The 16,042-nt window shown below is 44.8% G+C and overlaps 1 protein-coding gene across 2 annotated transcripts in view; it reads right to left on the bottom strand.

The window, feature by feature from the left end:
* PIK3R4 (phosphoinositide-3-kinase regulatory subunit 4) overlaps positions 1 to 15,983 on the bottom strand; it is a 38,936-nt gene extending 22,953 nt beyond the window's left edge. Inside the window, exons 1-8 of one of the 2 annotated variants that reach the window (XM_084619386.1) lie at positions 15,852 to 15,983; positions 13,650 to 14,422; positions 11,492 to 11,625; positions 10,773 to 11,355; positions 6,710 to 6,844; positions 2,872 to 3,093; positions 1,603 to 1,776; positions 300 to 445 (exon numbers count right to left, since the gene is read on the bottom strand). In XM_084619386.1, coding sequence (XP_084475512.1) covers positions 300 to 445; positions 1,603 to 1,776; positions 2,872 to 3,093; positions 6,710 to 6,844; positions 10,773 to 11,355; positions 11,492 to 11,625; positions 13,650 to 14,379 — 2,124 coding nt within the window. In that variant the 5' untranslated portion in view covers positions 14,380 to 14,422; positions 15,852 to 15,983. Of the gene's footprint in view, positions 1 to 299; positions 446 to 1,602; positions 1,777 to 2,871; positions 3,094 to 6,709; positions 6,845 to 10,772; positions 11,356 to 11,491; positions 11,626 to 13,649; positions 14,423 to 15,801 lie in introns of both variants that reach the window. The other variant, XM_084619387.1, reaches the window with a different exon arrangement.
* Positions 15,984 to 16,042: the final 59 nt, after the last annotated feature.

The raw sequence follows: 16,042 nt of genomic DNA, 5'->3' as shown, positions 1-16,042 counted from the left end.
TTTGTTCAAAAATTATTCTATCAATTTTAGCTGCTGTAAAAACTTCTATTATTTGGATGAAATTTGAAGTGGTGTTGCCCTTTAAAAAAAGAAGTTTCATGTATACTGCATTGCCAGTCTATCAACAGCTGCTACAAGAGGTCAGAAAAACTGAACTGCTCCTAACTGAGCATCTGATTAGTTTCCTAATCTGAAAATTGAATTGAAGCTTTTAAAATTTTTAAACCAGACATTATTGCAAAAATGATCTAAATTTATGAAGATACAGTACGTAGTCATGTCAGTATGCGAATGATTACCTGTATTATCGGCTGAGTGATAAAAGGATGGAGATAAGGCATTAGCTTGCAGTAGACATCAGCAATATTTAAGTGTTGTGCTACCACAGTGATAAATCCTACTGCACCGTAACGTATCCAAAGGTTTGGATGACATAGGAAAGGCGCTGGAAAAAAAATTAATGTTAAAACGTATCATTTCAAATCTGTTGTTCCAATTGAGGAGACAGGACTGTCCTGTATTTGCCAGTCAAGGCATTTTCCCTCCCCAAGTTCAGCCTCTGCTCCTCCAAAGTACCAGAGATTTCACAGATGGGGCCTGAAGTCAATGAGCTTCAGAACAGGCACTTGGGGCCAAATCCTCAAAGGTATTTAGGCACCTAACTGATTTCAACTGGAAGAGCACTGGTGACAGACTCGAGAAGGGAGCCAGCTCCAGAATAATTGAGGGGAAATAAATGAAAAAAATTGGGGGAAATTCTGCATGCACTCTTAAAAATAAGATGGGGGAACATCACCACAATCATTTGGGAAGTATGAGCCTGTGAGTCGTGTAACCTAGTCCCCTGAATAATGGCAGGGCAGACAGTCATCGCTAAAGTTTCCCCAAATATTTCAGTTACAGCCTTAAACATTTCTAATGATTGTGCAAATCTAACCATTATAAATTTCAAATTATTCTATAACCTTCTTTGGCAGTTTATTCTCTTGTATAATCCAGTTTTTACTAAATATTTCACATAAGTGTTCTTTGCCGTAACCAGCACATGTTATTTCTTATTTAATCATCTCACATTTCTGAAACTGACAGGTAAAGTTTCAGGCTGGTAAATTTATGTAAGCAGAAAGTGAGCCTTGACCTTAATTTTGGCAGCGCTTCTACTGGAAGTATTGATTAAAAACAGAAAGTCCTAATCCAAGTGAATCTGAATTTTAATAGAAATTTTACGCCCCAATATCCACTTCAGATTATTTGTTATATCAAAATAGTTATTTTACAATTCTAAGCAACATGTTATTGCATTAGCAACAGCTTAGTAAAAGTTAGGAAAATAATTCCCACCAGAACCTAAAGAAATTTGAAGTAGGGTCATATAATGGATAACTAAGGTAACAGTTGCATCCGATGAAGTGAGCTGTAGCTCATGAAAGCTTATGCTCAAATAAATTTGTTAGTCTCTAAGGTGCCACAAGTACTCCTTTTCTTTTTGAGAATACAGACTAACACAGCTGCTACTCTGAAACCTAAGATAACAGTGAAACTTTACAGAATAAAGATTTTCCATAGAAAAACCAAGATATTTTCAGCAGTTTTTTAACTTACCTATATCACAAGCAAATTCATAGATGTGTGGTTTCTGCAACAGCCCTAACTGGCACATACAGGTAAGGGCATTGAGAGCCTTAAAAATGACAAATTCTTCAGCATCACTGAGACCTTGCTGGAGTAGAGGTTTTAAAATTGATGAGCTTTGCCAGCCAACGTAAGCAGCAACACCTAAAACCCATAAAGAAAAAAAGTGTTATTGTAATCGGCAAGGTAACACCCCCAAAAAGCTAAGACAGCAGGGTAACAAACACTATATATAAAAGCAGTCCACATCTTCCTGAAAGTGATTACATCATTTGGAGGAGGGGGGAGAATGGGTGGGGGAGACCACCACAGATTCAAACACAAAACTGATAAGCCAATAGCCCATGCTATATTTGCAAAAGGCAAAGGCAAAACTCACAATAACTTCAATGGTGCATCATCAGGGCCATACTGAACCTCCACAAATGAAGAAAGCTGAAATGATTCATACTTCAGGCTACTCTCCTCCATCAGTGTTTGCAGTTGGAAGCCCAAGAGACTTGTGCCCTTAAAATTATTTAGGCTCTTAAACACATACCTAGACACCTAACTTCAGTTACTATTTTTGAACATTGAGCCTGTGTGTATAACAAAGTTGGCAATAACTTTGTTAATGTATGGAAAGACTAAATAACTTAACTGTTAATAAAGAACCAATTTTGTTTTGAAATGAGAGATTTTATGCCACTCAGAAAAGTTTAATAAAAATATAATTTTAGCCCCCTGGTGCTGCAAACACTTATGCACATGCTTAAATTTAAGCACATGAATAATCCAATTGAAGTGAATGGAATTATTCATGCAAATAAAGTTCTGTATCTGCTTTGGGGGAGGGAGCTAACAGTTTTGTGTAATTCAAATACAATACTTTTTAAAAAGAAAAAAAACAGCATTTACAGTTAAATTCGTTATAAATTTGAATCTAAAATTGCAACTGCACAAATTTTCAAATTAGTTTTACAGAGCCTCAACTTCACCTAAATCAATTTTTTTTAATCAAGAGATTTAAAAGGTCTTGATTTAACTCACTCCATCCTGCTACCAAGAAGGGGAGGAGGGAAAAAAAAAAAAAAAAGACATGCATGAGCATTAAATTGCTTGCCTCTATGTCAGAGTTACTAAACTCTCCACAAACGAAGCCCTCTTCTATGACTGTAAAAATTTCTAAGAACCTGCAGCAGTGTATTCAATTAATTGATTACATCTAAGCATGTTTCAGCCAAGAAACCGAGTACCTACCAACTATGCTGTCAAAGAAAGCTCCCCGAAGATGCCAGTCATTCTTATCATTCAGGAAAGTGATCATATGAGATAGGAGGACATCATTGGCTTTTTGACGTCCAAAGAAGACACAGAGACGTGTTATTCCATTTTCCATTAGTGTCTGTTTCACAATGTTTTCTGGGTCACTCAGCAGAGTAACAACTTTCTGCTGGACCATTTCATGCAAAGCCTGAAGCTCTGCAAGTCAGACACAATAGAAAATTGAGTCAACATAAAACAAAACATATGCATTTGTCAGCCACCATTAAATGAATTAAAATAATATGCAATTCTGAAGTACAGCAGACTCAGTAAGCCAGTAATGCAACAGAATGACTAGGATTCTGACGCCATGCTTACAAATGGATTCATACTCAGGCTCTGAATTGATAGAACTGGGGAAGCCATAGAAGCGTATATCACTGATATGAATAAAAACATACCCCAAACAGTCTAGTCTGTGCTTCTGTCATAAATATAAAGGGAAGGGTAAACCCCTTTGAAATCCCTCCTGGCCAGGGGAAAGCTCCTCTCACCTGTAAAGGGTTAAGAAGCTAAAGGTAACCTCACTGGCACCTGACCAAAATGACCAATGAGGAGACAAGATACTTTCAAAAGCTGGGAGGAGGGAGAGAAACAAAGGGTCTGTGTGTCTGTCTATATGCTGGTTTCTGCCGGGGATAGACCAGGAATGGAGTCTTAGAACTTTTAGTAAGTAATCTAGCTAGGTATGTGTTAGATTATGATTTCTTTAAATGGCTGAGAAAAGAATTGTGCTGAATAGAATAACTATTTCTGTCTGTGTATCTTTTTTGTAACTTAAGGTTTTGCCTAGAGGGGTTCTCTATGTTTTGAATCTAATTACCCTGTAAGATATCTACCATCCTGATTTTACAGGGGGGATTTCTTTATTTCTATACACTTCTATTTTTATTAAAAGTCTTCTTGTAAGAAAACTGAATGCTTTTTCATTGTTCTCAGATCCAGTTTGGGTCTGTGGTCACCTATGCAAATCGGTGAGGCTTTTTATCCAACATTTCCCAGGAAAGGGGGGGGTGCAAGTGTTGGGAGGATTGTTCATTGTTCTTAAGACCCAAGGGTCTGGGTCTGTAGTCACCGAGGCAAATTGGTGAGGCTTTTTACCAAACCTTGTTCAGGAAGTGGTGTGCAAGGTTTTGGGAAGTATTTTGGGGGGAAAGACACGTCCAAACAGCTCTTCCCCAGTAACCAGTATTAGTCTGGTGGTGGTAGCGGCCAATCCAAGGACAATGGGTGGAATATTTTGTACCTTGGGGAAGTTTTGACTTAAGCTGGTAAAGATAAGCTTAGGAGGTTTTTCATGCAGGTCCCCACATCTGTACCCTAGAGTTCAGAGTGGGGGAGGAACCTTGACAGCTTCCATTGAGGTGACCCACTCATCGCACTTATAGCTGAAGTAAGGATGCAGAGAAGCATTAAAATGAGTCAATTAGAGTATGTCTACACAGACCAAAAAAAACCCGCAGCTGGCCTGTGCCAGCCGACTCAGGCTCGCGGGGACTCGGGTTGCGGGCTGTTTCATTGCTCTGTGTTTTTCCAGACTCAAGCTGAAGCCCAGGCTCTAGGACTATGACAGGTGGAAGAGTCTCAGAGCTTGGGCTCCAGGCCAAGCCCAGAAGTCTACACAGCAATTGAAACAGCCCTGCGAGCCCGAGTCGGCTGGCATGGGCCAGCCATGGGTTTTTCTTTGCTGTGTGGACATACCCTTAGAGATAATGGTTCAACAGTGAACAAAAAATGCTTTGTGGCAACAGAGTAATTGAAAATTCACTTGCTCGTTAGTAGCTTCATTTCCTAAACTGATGGCAGAGTTGAGGTTGTGTATTTTAAAAAATCTAGACAGATTATCCCTATTAGGAATATAGAGATAAATAATTAGCATCAAAAAAAATCAGAGATTTCCAGTTTCATTAAATAAGTGAGCAATTATCCCCAAGCTACTAAGTGTGCTCTAAAATGGTAAACCACGATAAACATTCATTGCCAAGTCACGTGCTTGGATATTTCTAGTCCATGGTTTAAATAAAAGTGTAATTTTACAAAGAATTTCTTAACTATTAGATGGAACTTGATAGTACAGGGCCAAGCCCCAAGAGATAACGAGTAAGGCCTGGTCTACACTGGGGGGGGATCGATCTAAGATACGCAACTTCAGCTACGAGAATAGCATAGCTGAAGTCGACCTATCTTAGATCAATTTAGAATCACTTACTTCGCATCCTCGCGGTGCGGGATCGACGGCCACCGCTCCCCCGTCGACTCCGCTTCCGCCTCTCGCTCTGGTGGAGTTCAGGAGTCGACAGCAGAGCGATTACACTAGATGCGATAAATCGATCCCCGATAGATCGATCACTACCCACCGGGCCTTAGACTATGATTTGGTTGCAGAAGTCACGGAATCCATTACTTCCAGCGACCTACGTGACTTCAGCCTGTGGTGGTCAGGAGCTGCAGGGTCCCCCACCACCCCGGGTGAACACTGCAACTCGGGAGGCGGCAGGTCTGTATAATTTTTAGTGGTGCCCAGAACGAGTCCAAGTCCTGCTCCCCCCCATACCTGCCTTGTAAGCTGATATATATATATATTTTTAAATAATGTAAAAATGTGAGGGCTCTGCGGTGGGATGAGGGGTTTGGAAGGGGCTCGGGCAGAGGGGTGGGGTGAGGGGTTTGGGCTGCAGGGTGGGGCCAGGGATGAGAGGTTCAGGGTGCAGGAGGGGGCTCAGGGCTGGGGCTGCATGCTCTGAAGTGGGGTGGGGCCAGGAATGAGAAGTTTGGGGTGCAGGCAGGCTGCCGCTGGCTGGGGCCAGAGAGGAGGACTCCTGCAGCCCTCTCCCCCCGGGAGCACACTCACCTTGCACCACTGTCACTCCACGTGCTCCTAGGGCCCCTCTCAGGTCCAGAAAGCCTCCTTGCCTCCCCTGTGGTGGGTGCGGCGGCGTGGCTGCCATCACGTGTGTGCGTCTTCCTACTGCTGCCCCTCACTGTAGCCTCACTGGGGAATGGGGCTGCCTCTTGCCCAGCGTGGGGCAGGGGCAGTGACTGTGGGCAGGGGGGCCACCTGAGCTGGTGCAGGGTCCCGCCGGAAAAGGGAAGGGTCCAAGGCGGAAGGGCAGGGTCAGCCTGCCCCAGCACTAGTGGTTGGGGGGGCGCTAGGACCCAGCAGCAGCAGTTGATGCCAGGAGCCAGCAGGGGGCACCCGCCTGCTGCCCAGGGCGCAGGGACGGACGCTCGGGGGAGGTGTGCAGGGGCGGCACGCGGGGCCGGGGGAGAGAGCCGGCCTCAAAAATTGGTTGAGTGGGCCCCGGTGCCCTGAATATTGCTGGAGCATGGGCCCATACAACTTGCCACCCCTGCCTGCAGCTCCTGGATGCCGGAGAACCCCCTCAGCTCCTGGCTGACATGGGAGGCGGGGGCACCCCACAGCTCCCAGCCCCACAGGCTGTGGGGGACCCCCAGAGCTGCAGGAGGCAGGGGTATCCTGCAGCCCCCAGCTGCTGCAGGCAGCTCCTAGCCCCTGCACAACTGCCCTGCTTGTGGCGGTGTGGGGACCCCACAGATCTCCATTTCGTCACTGATATTTTTTTACTAAAAGTCATGGCTTCCGTGAATTTTTGTTTTTTGCCCGTGACCTGTCTGAGTTTTACTAAAAATATCTGTGACAAAATCTTGACCTTAATAATGAGCACCCAGAATTGAAATCAACAGAAATGTAAGAACTCAGCACATCAGGCTTTGACCCATAAGTAAGCAACCCATGTATAAGTTACATTACCTGTGTCATAGTTTTCACTGGGATGTGACACTTCATCCATTTCTTCACTGGTCGGCTCATTTTCCATGTTCAGATTTTTCAGCTGTACTAATTCCAGAAATCTCAGCGCCGTTTCTGCTAACAGTGCTATGTTTTCTGCAATGATAAACATTTACCACCATAATTTTTTTTTCATTTTAAACTGTGTAAACCTGGTGCTTGCAGATGGAAAGAATTATTACTACTGACAAGAACCAGACTGTGAGCAAATACAGTAGTACATGCTCTGTCAACACCAGTGCTCTCAAACGTTTTTACTGGTGACCCCTTTCACATAGCAAGCCTCTTGTGTGCGACCCCCCTTTTAAATTAAAAGCTTTTTTACATATTTAACACCATTATAAATGCTGGAGGCAAAGTGGGGTTTGGGGTGGAGGCTGACAGCTCACAACTCCCCATTTAATAACCTCGTGACCCTCTGAGGGGTTCCGACCCCCAGTTTGAGAACCCCTGGTCAACACAAGGTGACCTGGCACATTCCTGCAATTATAGCTCCAGTAAAACTGTCAGGTGAATCAAACTGTGTGGTACTTTGGTGATCTGAGAAGTTGGAGAAGAAGTGGAGAAGTTAAAATGAAACCAGGTTCATTGATAACATAAGCGGAACTATTTTTACAGAAGCAACAAGCTAATGGACTAGCCCAACAGGTCACCTAACCTCAGGCTCATGATTTATAACCTGATAGAATTAAATGCCATTAAATTCAAATTAACCAACAGGATAGTAAGAGCTTGCATCACAACAAATTTGTTCAGAACATGAATGTTTGTGGTTACCCCAGGGCAAAACACAAACCTTTGTAGAACGTCTAGACTAGCATTTACTATCAGGTTGGTTAACTCAAGATAATTGACAATCAGTTAACTCACCTTTAAAAACAAGACCAACAAAGCCTGGGTGTAGCGGAAGAGTGAAACAGGCCCTGCTCACCCACCCAGATTCAGCCTGACTGTAGGGGTAACTACTGAGAACTTCCCCTGTTACCATTCCTGCCTCTCTGGGGAAAGAGGAGCTCCCTGTTGCTGCCTCTAGTGCTTCCAAAGGTCGTTGTTGCCACTCTGGGGGTGGGGGGGGGGGCCTTGCCTCTCCTGCTACAGGGAGCCCTGTGCCGTAGTGCTCCTAGGGCCTCAGTCCAGCTCTTTCAAAGGAATACTGACTTTACCAATATGCAACAATCTACAAGCTGCTTTATTAGAAAACATTATATGGTTTTGCATGTACAACTGAAATAAAAGTAGTTTCTACCAAAACATTACTTCATCTGCAGTAGTGAGCACTGATAATGCTGCTGACAAACTTTTACACTTAAAAGCATGAAACTCCCACTAAAATCAATAGCAGCTTCATTTATAAACATAAGAACGGCCCTACTGGATCAGACCAAAGATCCATCTTGCCCAGTATCCTGTCTTTTGGCAGTGGCCAATGCCAGGTGCCCCAGAAGAAATTAACAGAACTGGTAATCATCAAGTGATCCATCCCATCACCCATTCCCAGCTTCTGGCAAACAGAAGCTAGGGACACCATCTCTGCCCATCCTAATAGCCATTGATGGACCTATCCTCCATGAATTTATCTAGTTCTTTTTTGAACCCTGTTATAGTCTTGGCCTTCACAACATCCTCTAGCACAGTTCCACAGGTTGACTTTGCGTTGTGTGAAGAAATACTTCCTTTTGTTTGTTTTAAACTTGCTGCCTATTAATTTAATTTGGTGACTCCTAGTTCTTGTGTTAAGAGAAGGAGTAAATAACACTTCCTTATTTACTTTCTCCACACCAGTCATTATTTTATAGATTGCTATCATATCCCCCCTTAGTTGTCTCATTTACAAGCTGAAAAGTCCCAATCTTATTAATCTCTCCTCACGTGGAAGCTGTTCTATACCCCTAATCATTTTGTTGCCCTTTTCTGAACCTTTTCGAATTCCAACATAATCTTTTTTGAAATGGGGCAACCACATCTGCACGCAGTATTCAAGATGTGGGCGTACTATGGATTTGTATAGATGCAATATGGTATTTTCTGTCTTATTGTCTACCCCTTTCTTAATAATTCCCAACATTAGCTTTTTTACTGTCTCTGCACATTGAGTGGATGTTTTCAGAGAACTATCCATAATGATGCCAAGATCTCTCGCCTGAGCAGTAACAGCTAATTTAGATCCCATCATTTTATATGTACAGTTGGGATTAGTTTTCAATGTGCATTACTTTGCATTTATCAACACTGAACAGCCATTTTGTTGCCTAGTCACCCAGTTTTCTGAGATCCCTTTGTAGCTCTTCACAGTCTGTTTTGGACTTAACTATCTAGAGTAGTTCTGTATCATCTGCAAATTTTGCCACCTCACTGTTTACCCCCTTTTCCAGATCATTTATGAATATATTGAAAAGTACTGGTCCCATTACAGACCCCTGGGGGACACCACTATTTACCACTCTCCATTCTGAAAACTGACCATTTATTCCTACCCTTTGTTTCCTATCTTTTAACCAGTTATCAATCCATGAGAGGACCTTCCCTTTTATCCCTTGACAGCTTATTGCTTAAGAGCCTTTGGTGAAGGACCTTGTCAAAGGCTCTCTCAAAATCTAAGTATACTATATCCACTGGATCCCCCTTGTCCATGTTTGTTGATCCCCCTCAAAGAATTTTAGTAGTTTGGTAAGGCATGATTTCCCTTTAAGAAAACTATGGTGACTCTTCCCCAATAAATTATGTTCATCTATGTGTCTGACAATTCTGTTCTTTACTAGAGTTTCAAACAGCTTGCCTGGTACTGAAGTCAGGCTTACTGGCCTGTAATTACCAGGCTCACCTCTGGAGCCCTTTTTAAAAATTGGCATCACAATAGCTATCCTCCAGGCATTTGATACAGAAGCTGATTTAAATGATAGGTTACAAACCACAGTTAGTAGTTCTGAAGGAACTCAAATGTGAAATTGCAGAACTCTTGGGTGAATACCATCTGGTCCTGGTGACTTATTACTGTTTAATTTATCAATTTGTTCCAAAACCTCCTCTAATGAATGTGGGCCAGTTCCTCAGATTTGTCACCTAAAAAGAACAGCTCAGGTTTGAGAATCTCCCTCACATCAGCCATGAAGACTGAAGCAAAGAATTCATTTAGTTTCTCCACAATGGCCTTCTCATCCTTGAATACTGCTTTAGTATCGCCATCATCCAGTGGCCCCACTGGTTGTTTAGCAGGCTTCCTGCTTCTGATACACTTAAAGAATTTTTTGCTATTATTTTTTGAGTCTTTGGCTAGTTGTTCTTCAAATTCTTTTTTGGCCTTCCTAATTATATTTTTACACTTCACTAGCCAGAGTTTATACTCCTTTCTATTTTCCTCACTAGGATTTAACTTACTTTTTAAAGGATGCCTTTTTGCCTCTCACTGCTTTTTTTACTTTGTTGGTTAGCCACAGTGGCACTTTTTTGGTTCTCTTACTATGTTTTTTAATTTGGGGGTATACATTTAAAGTTGAGCCTCTATTATGGTACCTTTTAAAAGTTTCCATGCAGCTTGCAGGGATTTCAATTTTGGCACTGTACTTTTTTGTGTACTCATTTTTGTGTAGCTCCCCTTTCTGAAATTAAATGCTACCGCGTTAGGCTGCTGTGGTGTTTTCCCCGCCACAGGGATGTTAAATTTAATTATATTATGGTCACTATTACCAAGCAGTTCAGATATAGTCAAGTCTTGGACCAGATCCTGTGCTCCACTTAGGACTAAATCAAGAATTGCCTCTCCTCTTGTGGGTTCCAGGACTAGCTGCTCCATTAAGCAGTCATTTAAGGTGTCAAGAAACTTTCTCTCTGCATCCCGTCCTGAGGTGACATGTACCCAGTCAATATGGAGTTAATAATAATGGAGGATTTCAACTGAGTTTTTTAAATTTATAGCCTCTCTAATCTCCCTGAGCATTTCACATGACAGCATGTGGCCTAAAGCTTTCAAGACAATGGAAAATATATGAGTGAGGATCAAGAAAAACTGAAGGTGTTTCCCTCTTACCAGCATATGCCAGTCTGACAATAGTGGCTTCATCTTGGGCTAAATGTGCTATGCCTGGCAAAATATATTCTGGGTAAATATTGATATCATTGCGTGGCACCTCCTTGACAAGAGCAAGAACTTTAGTCAGCGTCCTCACAGCTTCTGCCCTCACCCTGGGCACAGAGTCATTGCTGAAATGTAATAGATAAGGCATAATACGATCCAGCAGAATCTCCACACTTAATCTTGGTGCTAAATGCAGAATCAGTTCCAAAGCAGCCAGTTTGGAATCACAGTATTTGAGAGTCTGTAAACAGGACGTTATCACAGACACTAGAACAACTAGCCCATTCTCTTTTGTCTCTCCCTCTGCTTTCTCTGTTCGGTCATGTCCACAGAGATTGTGAATAATGTTGTCCAGATCTTTACGTATGACAAGTATACGCTCATCTGCTGATAGGAATGTTTCCTTGGCAAACTGTGCCATGTAAGGCTGGAGAAAGGTGTAAAATATTTCAGGAAATGCATTGTTACGTTGTTGTTTTAAGTAATCGTCTGCTCCTAAACGTTTATCTGGCTCACAGTGGATCATCTGAGTGACCTGCAGGGAGGCAGGGGTGGAGGGGAGTGGGAGAAAAGATTATAAGGTTTAGAAATGAATGACAAGTTATCCCCAAAGCAGTCAAAAGCAAAAGCAGAATAAATAAGATGGCTCTACAGAATGCAGTGTTATTTACCAGTTCTCTGATACTGCGATCTTCAATTTTGTTCAGGACTTGGTCAGGGGAGAAAAGACCATTTCTATAGGCCAAAAGCTGAGATAAGTCAAACAGTGGTACACCTTCTGTGAAGAGCTCTGCTATTACACAGCCTGGAAAATATCAAATATGGTGTCTGAGCATTACAAAATAGGTACTGCTCCTTTGCTGTCAATGCAAAAACAAAAATAAGTTTTACACAATTCAACTGAATACAAAAATCTAAAAAAGGTTGTGTCCAAAGAGCTATTTTAAGTTTAATTTCTCTGTATCAAGAAAAACCCCAAAATTGCTTTCAAACTTGATCCCTACATTCTAAGTCTTAGAAGTATATTTCAACAGCCACAGGGTGGTAGCATTAGGCAACATAAGGCACTTGCATTTTTCAGCTGGCAGGTGCTTGAAGCAAAACCAGAAAAGGAAACCACATCACTGTCATGTGGCAGAGTAACTAACTAACCAACCAACCAAGAAAGCACAGAGTAACCAGCCCTCCTCAGGAAGTGACTGAAGGACCTTTGCTTCTGTGATGATGCTCAGTGATGGTGTTTGTCAACTACGGGTATGTCTACACTGCAATTAGACACCAGTGGCTGGCCTGTGCCAGCAGACTTGGGCTCACCAGGCTCGGGCTGTTTGATTGTGGTGTAGACGTCCAGGCTCAGGCTGGGGCCAGGCTCTAAGATCCTGTGAGACAGGTGGCTCTCCCAGCTCGAGCTGCAGCCAGAGCTAGAATGCCTACACCAGTGTTAAATAATCCCGCAGCCTGAACCCTGCGAGCCCAAATCAGCTGGCACAGGCCAGACACTGGTGCCTAATTGCAAGGTAGACCTACAGCTTTACTTGTTTTAGATATTTTGAGCAGTAACATTAAGATTGGGGCAGAAACCACCCAGAATTGCCAAATAAACACAATTATTAGGTCACGTTGAGTACACAGAACTACAAAAGTATCCTTTTCCAAGACTTGAATACCAATCCTGAAATCTGATCCACTTGGGCAGAATCCCACTAGAGCAGAGGTGGGCAAATTACAGCCCATGGGCCACATCCGGCCCATGGGACTCTCCTGCCTGGCCCCTGAGCTCCTGGCCCGGAAGGCTAGCCCCCCGGCCCCTCCCCTGCTGTTCCCTCTCCCCCACTGCGCAGCTGGCGCAATGCTCTGGGCAGCAGGGCTGCAAGCTCTTGCTGGGCAGCGCAGCTGCAGAGCTACGGCTTGACCCGGTGCTCTGTGCTGTGCAGTGGTGTGGCTGGCTCCAGCCGGGCGGCACAGCTGCCTGTCCTGGTGCTCTGGGCGGCGCGACACCCGCGCCGCCAGCCACCGGTACTCCAGGCAGCATGGTAAGGTGGCACGGGGGGTTGGATAGAGGACAGGGGAGTTCGGGGTGGTGGTCGGCAGCTGGGGGTATGGATAGGAGTCGGGGCAGTCAGAGGGTGGAGAATGTGGGGGCAGTCAGGAATGTGAGGAGGGTTTGGATGGGGCAGCGGGGGGGGGGGCAGTCAGGGGACGGGAAGGATGGATGGGGCAGGGATCCCAGGGGGGCCATCAGGGAGCAAGAAGCAGGGAGGGAGCGGGGGTTGGATGGGGGGCAGGGGCCGGGCCACACCTGGCTGTTTGGGGAGGCACAGCCGCCCCAACTGGCCCTCCATACAATTTCAGAAACCCGATGTGGCCCTTAGGCCAAAAAGTTTGCTCGCCCCTACACTAGAGTCAATAAGGCTTGGCAGATGTCTGCCCATGTGGATCACACTGCAGGATTAGGGCCACAGATTTTAAATTCAGATCCCTAGTTACGCAAAAAAAGAAAAATGAACAGAGACCAAACCTTTCCAGGTGGCTTCTCTAGACCATAGTTGAAGCACATTAGCATGGCAGTTTGCAGTTCCACAGATACATCACCATGGTATCAGAGTGCCTTTGTAAGGTTTTATATCACACAAAAATATATAGATTTTGTACAGTACTTATCCTGTGAATAGAAGGCTCTGGGGTCAACACTAAGAAGTTGGGGTGGGGGGGTTTATTTCCCCCCAAATCTCCCTAAATTCTTTAAGCTTCTTATTATAAAAAAAATCTCTACCCAGTTGATGCAAAACTATAAATCATGTATAGTTCTCGGATAATCACCCCAAATACCTGCAGAAAAGATATCCATTGCACGTTTCAATTCTCCTCTGGTTCGCTGATTACTGTTTGCCAAGTCTACCAGTGGCATTGAAGGATCTTTCATATTCTCCAACTCTGTAGAAAACATACTGCCATCAACAAAGCGCTCAGGGGCAATATAACAAGTCCTTCTACGCGATGTGTCAAAGAAATAATTGAAGTCAGCAGGATTGTCCTCAGGAAGATAAGTTGGTTTAAAACTGGCAAAGTCAGTTAGAAGCACCCAGTTCCAGCTAGTCACCATAATGTTTTCAGTTTTGATGTCCCCATGACGGACTCCAGACTTGTGTGCTTGGTCCACAGCAGTCAAGATCTGGAAGGCTATCCACCTCTTTTCAATGTTATTTAGGAATGGCCTAGTACTAATTCGATCATAAAGGTTGTCCCGCACATACTGTCGGAAGAGCATAGCTGCTTTTTCAGACAAAGTGGCCTTCTGAAAGGGAAGACAGTTCTGGGCAGAGTGTAGCCTTATTTTTAACTCCTCTAGCTCTTGTTTGTAGCTAGTTAGTGGTAAAGTTGGATCCTGAATTGCAAACACCTTCACAACCACCAGGCCTTCCCTGTGCTTGGCCCGAGCAACTTTAAAAAATCGAGTACTCCCCAGACTTTTGTCATATTCAAAGTCATGGATGTCTGAGAAATAGCTGTCAACAGACAGGATCTGAGATGGGGCTATGCCGGCCAGCTGATTCCCCATGATGGCACCTCTTGTTGTAGAAGTCAGCACTTCACAACTGCACCTAGAAAACAATTAAAATACTATCTCATATTTTTATAGTGTCCTTCATCTCAAAGTATCCAAATATTATATATAAAAAGATAGAGACATGCAGAAATCATTTCAAATGACACACAAATGCAGCCATTTCTGCTCTGGAGTGGAATGTGGCAACTACTTAATAACTCCTAGGACTGAAAGCTGTTCCTTGCTTTTTTATTAATAGTTCATACTCCTGCAGTACTGTACTTGTTTAAAAATATGTTTTCTTTATGAGTTTCTCATGATTTCTGAGAAACACTTAATACAACAGCTCCAACCTCATTGCTCCCATCGATGAGCTCAGAATTTGGCCTTTCCTTGTGCAATGAAACCACAGTTTGGTTGACAGCTATGCAGGACCAAGTTCTGCCCTGGCATAAGCAAGTTGCATCTCCCACTGAAGTAAAAAAACACTTATTCCAGGAGCAAATTTGGTGCAGACTCTCCAGGAACAGTACTGGCAACTGCACTGATGTGTCTGGAAAGCCCTAGGGTCTCAAGGGATCAGCATTCCTACCCACATCCTACTGCTACTCCCTCAGAGATTAATCTACAAAAGGAAACTTCAGCATTTGGGACATTTGCAACAAGCCAGGCACAAAGAATGAGAGAACAAAGGGAGCCCACTGAAACATTCATGGCCAATCCTGCCTGAAGAAGCAGGGCTGGAATGTGTGGCAGACTAGGACTAGTCTACACTGGCAATGTTAAAGCACTGCCGCCGCAGCGCTTTAAAATGGCTTGTATAGTCGCGGCAGAGCGCTGGGAGAGAGCTCTCCCAGTGCTCTAAAAAAAACCCACCTCCACAAAAGGCATGGCTCCCAGTGCCGGTGCACTGTCTACACTGGCACTTTACAGCGCTGCAACTTCCGCGCTCAGGGGTGTGAAAAAACACCCCTCTGAGCACAGCAAGTTTCAGCGCTGTAAAGCGCCAGTGTAGACAAGCCCCAAACAAGGTTTAGTGGGCCTATTAGATTTGATTTCCAGAGTCCCCTCCCGCCCCTCACCCTGTGCTCATATCAGGCATGACCTGCACTCCTCTCCCATGCGACACCCGCCACACACCCCACCCAACTTTCACCTGATCCCCTCCCCAATACTCTCTTCGGGCAGCAACCCCCTCTCCCCCCCCCACATCTCAGCCAGCGCCTACCTGACCCTGCTCTGGCAGCATCCCCACCCAGCTCCCACCTAACCCCCTCCCCAATGCCACCCCCTGTGGCAACATCCCCACAAAGCTCCTCATCACCCTGCTCTCACCTGATCTCCCTGCCCCCCGTGGCAGCATCCCCACCCACACTGTTCCCTTCATTGCTGCTGCTGCTCCCCCCGCCCGACACACATCCCCCCCCGCGGTACCTGGAGCAGAAACCCGCGGAAACACCAAGCGACCCCGCCCCGTCACTCACCCGGGGGCCGCCCCCCGCCGGGCCTGCGGGGACCCGGGAGCCCCCGGCTGCGGGGTGGAAGGGGCCGGCGCGCCTCTGAGGAAACTCTCTGCTCCGCGGAACCGGCAACCATGACACGGGGCGGCGCTGTGAGCTCACATCCGGCTGGGCTGGGCCCCGTCACCGCCCCTCGGGCCTGCGGGGGCTCCGGC

The sequence above is a fragment of the Lepidochelys olivacea genome, assembly GCF_965140295.1.
Source record: "Lepidochelys olivacea isolate rLepOli2 genome assembly, chromosome: 2".
NCBI lineage: Eukaryota > Metazoa > Chordata > Testudines > Cheloniidae > Lepidochelys > Lepidochelys olivacea.
Note: the sequence above shows the minus strand (reverse complement) of the source record. Positions and strands in the feature narration are given on the sequence as shown.